General features: G+C 38.1%; 1 protein-coding gene across 1 annotated transcript in view; it reads left to right on the top strand.

Moving 5' to 3' along the window:
- AKAIN1 (A-kinase anchor inhibitor 1) overlaps window positions 1-6,354 on the top strand; it is a 30,810-nt gene extending 24,456 nt beyond the window's left edge. Inside the window, exon 2 of the mRNA XM_053713122.1 lies at window positions 6,031-6,354. Within this exon, the coding sequence (XP_053569097.1) occupies window positions 6,031-6,218 (188 nt within the window). The 3' untranslated portion in view covers window positions 6,219-6,354. The remainder of the gene's footprint in view (window positions 1-6,030) is intronic.
- The last annotated feature ends 6,592 nt before the right edge of the window (window positions 6,355-12,946 follow it).

Genomic DNA, 12,946 nt, shown 5'->3' on the forward strand with positions numbered 1-12,946 from the left:
TTCAGTGGGAAATCTGTCAGTCTGACGTGTTTCGGCTATCTAGCCTTATTCATAGACTTAATCTGACTAGCACCTGTGGAGCTTAAATACGCTCCCTCACATTCTCATTGGTTGCCTCTTTTCCCACTGAAAGCTGTAGTATGGAGACTTAAAGAGACAGCAGTTCAACACCATCAATGATATTGTAAAAAGGGAAGCACACATTATTACAGTACAGTTAACCCCTAACTGACTATGGTGTGACTTCTCTACTTGTAATATTGCATGCATTTCATTAGATATATTTTCAAATCCATCTTAATCTAGTTAAGTACTACATATCTACTAAACAATGATAATAGATGAGTATATATATATATATATGTGTGTTGTGCATGCATATATACAAGTTAAATTTCTTCATCCTTGTTCTAGGAGAGACACTGACTGTACCCTAATACTTAACTTTTGTTTGTGTTTAGAATAGAAAAAATGATTAGTAACAATTATTCTCATCATTACCCCTAACCTTACACTTATTAACCCCTAATCTGCCGCCCCCGCTATCGCTGACACCTGCATATTTTTTTTAACCCCTAATCTGCCGCTCCGTAAACCGCCGCTACTTACATTATCCCTATGTACCCCTAATCTGCTGCCCCTAACACTGCCGACCCCTATATTATATTAATTAACCCCTAATCTGCCCCCCACAACGTCGCCTCCACCTGCCTACACTTATTAACCCCTAATCTGTCGACCGGACCTACTTACATTATCCCTATGTACCCCTAATCTGCTGCCCCTAACACCGCCGACCCCTATATTATATTAATTAACCCCTAATCTGCCCCCCACGACGTCGCCTCCACCTGCCTACACTTATTAACCCCTAATCTGTCGACCGGACCGCGCCGCTATTATAATAAAGTTATTAACCCCTAATCCGCCTCACTCCCGCCTCAATAACCCTATAAGAAATAGTATTAACCCCTAATCTGCCCTCCCTAACATCGCCTAACATCACCTAACTTCAAACATTAACCCCTAATCTGCCGACTGGAGCTCACCGCTATTCTAATAAATGTATTAACCCCTAAAGCTAATTCTAACCCTAACCCTAACACCCCCCTAAATTAAATATAATTTTTATCTAACAAAATAAATTAACTCTTATTAAACAACTTATTCCTATTTAAAGCTAAATACTTACTTGTAAAATAAATCCTAATATAGCTACAATATAAATTATAATTATATTATAGCTATTTTAGGATTAATATTTATTTTACAGGCAACTTTGTAATTATATTAACCAGTTACAATAGCTATTACATAGTTAAGAACTATTTAATAGTTACCTAGTTAAAATAATTACAAAATGACCTGTAAAATAAATACTAACCTAAGTTACAATTAAACCTAACACTACACTATCAATAAATTAATTAAATACAATACCTACAATTATCTACAATTAAACCTAACACTACACTATCAATAAATTAATTAAATACAATATCTACAATTATCTACAATTAAACCTAACACTACACTATCAATAAATTATTTAAATAAAATATCTACAAATAAATACAATGAAATAAACTAACTAAAGTACGAAAAATAAAAAAGAACTAAGTTACAAAAAATAAAAAAATATTTACAAACATTAGAAAAATATTACAACAATTTTAAACTAATTACACCTACTCTAAGCCCCCTAATAAAATAACAAAGCCCCCCAAAATAAAAAATGCCCTACCCTATTCTAAATTAAAAAAGTTCAAAGCTCTTTTACCTTACCAGCCCTGAACAGGGCCCTTTGCGGGGCATGCCCCAAATAATTCAGCTCTTTTGCCTGTAAAAAAAACACATACAATACCCCCCCCAACATTACAACCCACCACCCACATACCCCTAATCTAACCCAAACCCCCCTTAAATAAACCTAACACTAAGCCCCTGAAGATCTCCCTACCTTGTCTTCACCTCACCGGGTCCCGATCTGTCCAGAAGAGCCTCCGATTTCTTGATCCAAGCCCAAGCGGGGGGCTGAAGAGTGACGTCCATCCTCGGGCTGAAGTCTGGATCCAAGCGGCGGCTGAAGAAATCCATCATCGGCTGAAGTCGGAAGTCCATCATCGGGATGAAGTCTTATATCAAGCCGCATCTTCAATCTTCTTTCTTCTGGAGCGGAGCGGAGCCATCTTCTTTCCAACCAACGCGGATCCAACCTCTTCAACCGACGCCTACTTGCCGAATGACGGTTCCTTTAAATGACGTCATCCAAGATGGCGTCCCTCGAATTCCGATTGGCTGATAGGATTCTATCAGCCAATCGGAATTAAGGTAGGAATATTCTGATTGGCTGATGGAATCAGCCAATCAGAATCAAGTTCAATCCGATTGGCTGATCCAATCAGCCAATCAGATTGAGCTCGCATTCTATTGGCTGTTCCGATCCGCTCATACCTACAATTAAATACAATGAAATAAACTAAACTAAATTACAAAAACAAACAAACACTAAATTACAGAAAATAAAAAAAAATTACAAGAATTTTAAATTAATTACACCTAATCTAAGCCCCCTAACAAAATAAAAAAAAAAATAAAAGGGCTTTTTGCGGAGCATTGCCCCAAAGTAATCAGCTCTTTTACCTGTAAAAAAAAATACAACCCCCCCAACATTAAAACCCACATACCCCTACTCTAACCCACCCAAACCCCCCTTAAATAAACCTAACACTAACCCCCTGAAGATATCCCTACCTTGAGTCGTCTTCACCCAGCCGGGCTGAAGTCTTTATCCGATGGGGCAGAAGAGGACATCCGGATCGGCAGACATCTTCACCCAAGCGGCATCTTCTATCTTCATCCATCCGACGAGGAGTGGCTCCATCTTCAAGACCTCCGGCGTGGAGCATCCTTCCTGGCCGACGGACTAACGACTCTAGAATCCTATCAGCCAATCGGAATTCAGGGGATGCCATCTTGGATGACGTTATTTAAAGGAGCCGTCATTCGTCGTTAGTCCGTCGGCTCCACAAAAAGCCTTTTTAAGGGCTGGTAAAAGAGCTGATTACTTTGTAATGTAGAATAGGGTAGGGACTTTTATTATTATTTTTTTTTTTATTATTAGGGGGCTTAGATTAGGTGTAATTAATTTAAAATTCTTGTAATTCTTTTTTATTTTCTGTAATTTAGTGTTTTTTTTTTTTTTGTAATTTAGTTTATTTAATTGTATTTAATTGTAGGTATTTGTAGCTAATTTATTTAATTAATTTAATGATAGTGTAGTGTTAGGTTTAATTGTAACTTAGGTTAGGATTTATTTTACAGGAAAATTTGTATTTCTTTTAGCTAGGTAGTTATTAAATAGTTAATAACTATTTAATAACTATTGTACCTAGTTAAAATAAATACAAAGTTGCCTGTAAAATAAAAATAAATCCTAAAATAGCTACAATATAATTATTATTTATATTGTAGCTATCTTAGGGTTTATTTTATAGGTAAGTATTTAGTTTTAAATAGGATTAATTTAGTTAATAAGAGTAATATTACTTAGATTTATTTAATTGATATTTAAGTTAGGGGGGTGTTAGGGTTAGTGTTAGACTTAGGTTTAGGGGTTAATAATTTTATTATAGTAGTGGCGGGGGGGCAGGATAGGGGTTAATAAATTTATAGGTGGCGGCGGTATAGAGGGGGCAGGATAGGGGTTAATAGGTATTATGTAGGTGGGGGGAGCGGCCTTTTAGGGGTTAACATATTTATTATAGTTGCCGCGGGGTCCGGGAGCGCCGGTTTAGGGGTTAAACAATTTATTTAGTTGCGGCGGGGTCCGGGATCGGCAGGATAGGGGTTAATAAGTTTATGTACGTGGCGGCGGTATAGGGGGTGTCAGATTAGGGGTTAATATGTATAATGTAGGTGGCAACGGGGTCCGGGAGCGGCGTTTTAGGGGTTAATATATTTATTAGAGTTGTGGCGGGGTCTAGGAGCGGCGGTTTAGGGGTTAATAACTTTATTTAGTTGCGGGGGGCTCCAGGGGCGCCGGTATAGGGGGTAGAACAGTACAGTATAGTGTGAGTGCTTAGTGACAGGGGTATCAATAAAGCTGTAAAAAAGCCGAAGAGCAGCAAGATTGATGAGTGATAACTATCACAGTCCGCTGCTCATCGCCCCGTACTTGGTGCGCAGGTTTTTGACAGATTTATTGATAACTTTGGCAAGCGTATTCAGGTCCGCGGCGGCGATATGAGGCGAGCGTATTGGGCTGGCGAATGCAGGTAAGTAGACGGCTTCATAACTAGAGGCCAATGGATATTTATTTTTAAACAACAACTAGCTTCATATATTACCTGCATTATGGAAATACAGATATGAAACAAATTCCAAATTAGTTATACAGGGAGTGCAGAATTATTAGGCAAATTAGTATTTTGACCACATCATCCTCTTTATGCATGTTGTCTTACTCCAAGCTGTATAGGCTCGAAAGCCTACTACCAATTAAGCATATTAGGTGATGTGCATCTCTGTAATGAGAAGGGGTGTGGTATAATGACATCAACACCCTATATCAGGTGTGCATAATTATTAGGCCACTTCCTTTCCTTTGGCAAAATGGGTCAAAAGAAGGACTTGACAGGCTCAGAAAAGTAAAAAATAGTGAGATATCTTGCAGAGGGATGCAGCACTCTTAAAATTGCAAAGCTTCTGAAGCGTGATCATCGAACAATCAAGCGTTTCATTCAAAATAGTCAACAGGGTCGCAAGAAGCGTGTGGAAAAACCAAGGCGCAAAATAACTGCCCATGAACTGAGAAAAGTCAAGCGTGCAGCTGCCAAGATGCCACTTGCCACCAGTTTGGCCAAATTTCAGAGCTGCAACATCACTGGAGTGCCCAAAAGCACAAGGTGTGCAATACTCAGAGACATGGCCAAGGTAAGAAAGGCTGAAAGACGACGACCACTGAACAAGACACACAAGCTGAAACGTCAAGACTGGGCCAAGAAATATCTCAAGACTGATTTTTCTAAGGTTTTATGGACTGATGAAATGAGAGTGAGTCTTGATGGGCCAGATGGATGGGCCCGTGGCTGGATTGGTAAAGGGCAGAGAGCTCCAGTCTGACTCAGACGCCAGCAAGGTGGAGGTGGAGTACTGGTTTGGGCTGGTATCATCAAAGATGAGCTTGTGGGGCCTTTTCGGGTTGACGATGGAGTCAAGCTCAACTCCCAGTCCTACTGCCAGTTTCTGGAAGACACCTTCTTCAAGCAGTGGTACAGGAAGAAGTCTGCATCCTTCAAGAAAAACATGATTTTCATGCAGGACAATGCTCCATCACACGCGTCCAAGTACTCCACAGCGTGGCTGGCAAGAAAGGGTATAAAAGAAGAAAATCTAATGACATGGCCTCCTTGTTCACCTGATCTGAACCCCATTGAGAACCTGTGGTCCATCATCAAATGTGAGATTTACAAGGAGGGAAAACAGTACACCTCCCTGAACAGTGTCTGGGATGCTGTGGTTGCTGCTGCACGCAATGTTGATGGTGAACAGATCAAAACACTGACATAATCCATGGATGGCAGGCCTTTGAGTGTCCTTGCAAAGAAAGGTGGCTATATTGGTCACTGATTTGTTTTTGTTTTGTTTTTGAATGTCAGAAATGTATATTTGTGAATGTTGAGATGTTATATTGGTTTCACTGGTAAAAATAAATAATTGAAATGGGTATATATTTGTTTTTTGTTAAGTTGCCTAATAATTATGCACAGTAATAGTCACCTGCACACACAGATATCCTCCTAAAATAGCTATAACTAAAAACAAACTAAAAACTACTTCCAAAACTATTCAGCTTTGATATTAATGAGTTTTTTGGGTTCATTGAGAACATGGTTGTTGTTCAATAATAAAATTAATCCTCAAAAATACAACTTGCCTAATAATTCTGCACTCCCTGTAGAGCAACATAATGGAATCTCTTAAATATATGCAGATATTTATCATGTTAACTGTATTTTATTTTTTTAGGAGAAAAATCTGGAAAAGCAGAGGAAGTAACACTGCAGAATGCTAGTAAACAAATTGTAGAAACTGCAATACTACAAGCAGTGAACCAGATTTCTCAAGAAGATGAGGAAGAGAAGAAATCAGACTGCAGTGCAGATCGAAAGCTAGAAGCAGGGAAATTAAACATAAAGCCTGGAAAGAAGAAATAAGGAAACGTGATTCTCCCAAAGGCTTCTATATGGCTGCTTTACAAGCCAGATGTTTGCTTAGTCACATGCACTGACAGTGCAGATTTATCTTTTGGCAAACCAAAGCATTATTTGAATGTAGAACTATCATAGTCAAATGTAGCACACAGCTGTGAAGTATTTTTGCCTTCTTGTTGGGAGAACAGCATTCCCCTGATAACATGGTGCCTCTTAAGGAAATTGTGTCTATGAAATAGTTTTAGTACTAAATTTTCATATTGTGTAGATGTGAACATAACAATGTGCTATTTTGCACAGTTTCAGTGAAACCCAGTACCTTTTATGCATTATTTACTGGAACTTGCAGGTAGATATGTATGTATGTCTTGCTACATATAGCTCCTATAGCCACGTCTGCAGTATGCACATTATTCCAGTATTTAAGATCATAGAGCAATCAACATTTTATTTACATATTCACATTCCACTTGGCCAAAAATGTTGTATTAGTTTATCAGGAACTATGCTTTAAAATATGCATTGTAACATCAAATTGTTTATCTCACCTTGTTAAAACGTTTGTTTTGGTTCTTTTATATATATATATATATGTGTCTTCCGTTTTCTTTTATCTACATAAGAGACCAATTTTCAAAATGAAAATGAAGGTACCAGATCACCTACTATGAGCAATCTTCAGGGTTACATTTTTGTTTATATCTATAAAATAAACAAGAAAAACAAATATAAATGCTGAAATGTGTTTTTATTGTTAATATATAAACAGAAATAGAAATGAATTGAATGTTAAACTTTATTGTTTTTGATTTCTGAACCACACCGTCTCATAATAATCTTATTCTACTGTTGTTGCCATATTAATTCTTCATATCCCATTTTAATTTCTTAATGAGTTACCTGCCCCAGAATTTAATTTACAGGATATATTAGGATGTTTGTGCAAAAAGTTCCAACCACAGATATAGCTCAAGCCTAACTTCTCCAGAAGGCATGTGCAATGTATGACCACCAAAATTGTTCAGTCTTTTGGTTTTTGTAGGCACACATGGAAATGAAAAGCTAGTGACAGTTGTTTTAAGGCCTTTGTATTCTGAATATATTATGTGATATGCAGCAATCTGACACTTGTAAGCAAGTAAGGGATAGAGCTAACAGTGGCAGTTTTCAGAAATCAAGTGAAAGATGTACTTTTTGTAGAAGTGTTTATCGTAATAGATATAACTTCAATTATAATATTTTCTTTAATGCTCCATATTATACAAATAAGAACCTTCCCATGTATCAGACTCAGAAGCCAAATGCTCTGGAAAAAGAAATAGAAAAGGGGCCGATGTTAGGTCACAATACCAGGAGCTGTGTGTTGATTTTATATAATCAGATGATTATCAAAGAAGCCTTTCATCATCGAATTTCAGAAATCTTGAATTTGATCATCTAAGTGGGTGCTGATTCTAATGGTATCATTTGATGTACAATTATCCCACTCACACACTGGTCTGGACTGTTGTAGCTCAGGAGTTGGCATATTGCAAGCCAACAACCTCCCCAGTAATCTGGTAGTGCAGCCTCTCCTAGGCTGCTGATCTGAACTTTGTTTGCACATTGGAGTTTGATAGAGTAAAATGGAGATGACCCTGCAAGCATTAGAGGCATCCTACATACTGTTTTAGAGGAACACTTTAGAAAACTTAGCAAGCTTATAGACACTTGTTTTGGAGCTAACCTATCTCCTCCACCTACCAGTTATGGTAATGTGCTTCTCCTGCCATTCCAAGAGTTGTGCTTACCGGGGAAACTATTTTGACTCAGAAGCAGATGTGAAGGATGCATTATCAAGTGATGATCAAGATTTACTTCTGATTGCACCGCACTGTGGGGAGCCACTGGTCCAGCCATAAGCACTCCTATATACTCTTTCCAAGAAGGTGAACGAATATGGAATGCAGAAGATGGAGACAGCTATTCTGTTGGACTGGGGTGTGCAAAGAACCTTGCTATATTGCCTTTTAGTCTGCAAGTATAGACAACATAACTATGAGACTGACAACATCTGGGAAGTTGGTATATTCCAGTCTCCAAAGACTTTGTTTTCTTTCCCGCTAATCGGACAGTCATGGGATCCGGGAGGGTCTCTATTTAACCGGCCTTTTAGCGTGGTTGGATCACTGTGTAAGCAAGGGGTGGGCTGAAGAGACTTTTTCTCCCTCCCTGTTTTTTGGGGTGCTCTTTTCTGTGAGACTGGCACCCTGAATTGATATGCAAATTGAGGATGCATAATCACTTCTTCAACTAACGTTCATGCTTGTTCTTTATACAAGGTGTATCAGCGCTCCATTATTTATTTTCTTTGATATACCACTAGAGTTTCAGGGTTGAAATTGTATTTAATAATGGTCCTTGATCTGTTAATCTACCTATAGCTGCTCCTTCAACAAATGATACCAAAGGAATAAAGGAAATTAGATAAAAAAAGTAAACTAGAAAGTTGATTAAAATTGTATGTTCTGCATAAATTATGAAAGAAAAATTGTGGGTTTTATGTCCATTTATTAAGCTCTTTTTTACCATACTAAGGAGTAACAAAGTGATATCATACTCATGCCCCAGGAGTGGTCCTAATTTGGTCAGCATTAAAGGAACATTCCAACCAAAACTGGAATTCATATGATGCATTTCAGTTTTAAATAAAAGCAGTTTTGTTATATACATTTATTAGCAAAATGCTTCAAATAAAAGCTATAGCTATTTCAAAAGTATATTTAAGTATGCCCAGTGCACTAGCATTTTAAACACAGCACTTGCTCAGAGAGCACAAGGTGCATGTACCATCTGGTAATGAGTCCATTTGTTAATTGCTGACATGATACAAGCCCCACTAACACCCTGAGCAGCTGCAGTAATTAAAATGTTGATGCACTGAGAATATCTAGCTATGTTTCACAAGCACATGCAGAGAAAACGGTTAACACTGAGAAATTGATAACTTTTACTAGAAGTATTTTTGACAGTGAATGTATATTGTAAATATGTTTCTATTCACAGATGTAATTTATCTACTGTATGTGCATTTAAATTTTGACAGGAATGTCCCTTTAAGGGAGCTTGAATCAGTTTCTATATACCTCGCTGGGTAGTGCTCCAACAATGGTAGTGGAACTATCTCCTGGATTTCTTTTCCATTGCACAAGTAAAAGTACTATGAACTAGTCCTTTACATTAAGATAATGTGGACCAATTGTGTATGTCTCTGTAGAATAAAACTATAATTCTCCCTAAATATCATGTTCAAGCAGGTTATGGTTTATTTGGGTATGGTTTTAACTCCACAAATTAGTATTTGCCTGCAATAATGTTTTCTGTTTTTTTCCCTTTTTTATGCGTCAATTTGAAGATGTTTTTTATTAATATATATGACCTTGCTGATGAGTGTATTCTAGCAACTCCCCAAAGGTTTGTGTTATGTTATAGCTTAGTAGTAGATCCAAGAATGATCTACATACTATTATTATAAGAAAAAAAAATAGAGATGGTAGAGACTCTACGGGCCCTATTTATTAAGTTGCCAACTATGTCATGTTACATTAAACTCTGTGCACAAATCATTATGTTAAGTTAACAAGCACTGATCCCTATAAATAACAGAACATTAATAGTATCAAATAAATACACAATTATCATTTGCATTCTTTACAGCAATTGAGTTATCCTTGATTCATTTAATATGTTGTTCACACATACAGTATATCTGCATCTAGATCCACAATTTACATTTCACAGCTTGGAGTTGGCAGACACAATAGAAATCAAAAGGGTTTCTAGAAAGATGTCTTGAATTTCAAAACAGGGATTGTCCCAGAGCTGCATTAAGAGCCAGCATAACAGTTCCCCCACATTACTTTATTAATTTTGATGATGCTGTCTATAAGATAGTCAAGATTGAAAAATAATGCTTTCATTAGGATTTAAATATTTTTTTGAATGGGATATTATACTTGATTTTTATTGGTAGTAGAAATGATTGGATCAAACGGACAGGTGTATTTGTTACATGTATTACAATGCTAACACTACTTGTACACAACAAAGGGCCAGAATAAAGTGGCGCACTTATGATTGATATTGAGTGTCGTGATACACGTTATCACTGGACCATGTTAACAATAGTTTGATACTTGATGTTATATGTTCATGGTAAAGTGCATTTACCAGAGACAGGTTGGAGCTGTCCACATGGCTCTAGCAATACTTTCAATGGAGACTACGAACACTCTAACTTGTGCGCATATTACAAGTTGAAAGTTATAGTTTGTTCTCGAGGGAGTCGAAACTGCTAAAATATTTAGCGCAACTTGGGACCTCTAAATATCTGTGTATACATTACTGTATATACAGATATTTAGAGAAATGAAATGAAATGTTTGGCTAGCTCTGAACGAGCCTCAGATCTTTTCTCCAACATAGGTGTGTCCGGTCCACGGCGTCATCCTTACTTGTGGGATATTCTCTTCCCCAACAGGAAATGGCAAAGAGCCCAGCAAAGCTGGTCACATGATCCCTCCTAGGCTCCGCCTACCCCAGTCATTCTCTTTGCCGTTGTACAGGCAACATCTCCACGGAGATGGCTTAGAGTTTTTTAGTGTTTAACTGTAGTTTTTATTATTCAATCAAGAGTTTGTTATTTTAAAATAGTGCTGGTATGTACTATTTACTCTGAAACAGAAAAGAGATGAAGATTTCTGTTTGTATGAGGAAAATGATTTTAGCAACCGTTACTAAAATCCATGGCTGTTCCACACAGGACTGTTGAGAGGAATTAACTTCAGTTGGGGGAACAGTGAGCAGTCTTTTGCTGCTTGAGGTATGACACATTCTAACAAGACGATGTAATGCTGGAAGCTGTCATTTTCCCTATGGGATCCGGTAAGCCATTTTTATTCAGACAGTAAATAAGGGCTTCACAAGGGTTTATTAAGACTGTAGACATTTTCTGGGCTAAATCGATCATATTTACACATATTTAGCCTTGAGGAATCATTTAATCTGGGTATTTTTTGTAAAATAATATCGGCAGGCACTGTTTTAGACACTTTATTCTATAGGGGCTTTCCCTAATCATAGTCAGAGCCTCATTTTCGCGCCGGTATGGCGCACTTGTTTTTGAGAACAGCATGGCATGCAGCTGCATGTGTGTGGAGCTCTGATACATAGAAAAGTCTTTCTGAAGGCATCATTTGGTATCGTATTCCCCTTTGGGCTTGGTTGGGTCTCAGCAAAGCAGATTCCAGGGACTGTAAAGGGGTTAAATATAAAAACGGCTCCGGTTCCGTTATTTTAAGGGTTAAAGCTTCCAAATTTGGTGTGCAATACTTTTAAGGCTTTAAGACACTGTGGTGAAATTTTGGTGAATTTTGAACAATTCCTTCATACTTTTTCGCAATTGCAGTAATAAAGTGTGTTCAGTTTAAAATTTAAAGTGACAGTAACGGTTTTATTTTAAAACGTTTTTTGTGCTTTGTTATCAAGTTTATGCCTGTTTAACATGTCTGAACTACCAGATAGATTGTGTTCTGACTGTGGGGAAGCCAAGGTTCCTTCTCATTTAAATAGATGTGATTTATGTCATATAAAATTTAGTAAAAATGATGCCCAAGATGATTCCTCAAGTGAGGGGAGTAAGCATGGTACTGCATCATCCCCTCCTTCGTCTACACCAGTCTTGCCCATACAGGAGGCCCCTAGTACATCTAGCGCGCCAATACTCCTTACTATGCAACAATTAACGGCTGTAATGGATAATTCTATCAAAAACATTTTAGCCAATATGCCCACTTATCAGCGAAAGCGCGACTGCTCTGTTTTAGAAAATACTGAAGAGCATGAGGACGCTGATGATATTGTTTCTGAAGGGCCCCTACACCAGTCTGAGGGGGCCAGGGAGGTTTTGTCTGAGGGAGAAATTTCAGATTCAGGAAAAATTTCTCAACAAGCTGAACCTGATGTGATTACTTTCAAATTTAAGTTGGAACATCTCCGCGCTCTACTTAAGGAGGTGTTATCCAATTTGGATGATTGTGATTATCTGGTCATTCCAGAAACACTATGTAAAATGGACAAGTTCCTAGAGGCCCCGGGGCCCCCCGAAGCTTTTCCTATATCCAAGCGGGTGGCGTACATTGTTAATAAAGAATGGGACAGGCCCGGTATACCTTTCGTACCTCCCCCCATATTTAAAAAATTGTTTCCTATAGTCGACCCCAGAAAGGACTTATGGCAGACAGTCCCCAAGGTCGAGGGGGCGGTTTCTACTCTAAACAAGCGCGCCACTATACCCATAGAAGATAGTTGTGCTTTCCAAGATCCTATGGATAAAAAATTAGAAGGTTTGCTAAAAAAGATGTTTGTTCAGCAAGGTTACCTTCTACAACCAATTGCATGCATTGTCCCTGTCACTACAGCCGCGTGTTTCTGGTTCGATGAGCTAGAAAAGGCGATTATTAGTAATTCTTCTTCTTATGAGGAGATTATGGACAGAATTCGTGCTCTTAAATTGGCTAATTCTTTCACCCTAGACGCCACCTTGCAATTGGCTAGGTTAGCGGCGAAAAATTCTGGGTTTGCTATTGTGGCGCGCAGAGCGCTTTGGTTAAAATCTTGGTCAGCGGATGCGTCTTCCAAGAACAAATTGCTTGACATTCCTTTCAAGGGGAAAACACTGTTTGGCCCTGACT

This window comes from Bombina bombina, chromosome 5 (assembly GCF_027579735.1).
Source record: "Bombina bombina isolate aBomBom1 chromosome 5, aBomBom1.pri, whole genome shotgun sequence".
In the NCBI taxonomy this organism is placed as follows: Eukaryota; Metazoa; Chordata; class Amphibia; order Anura; family Bombinatoridae; genus Bombina; species Bombina bombina.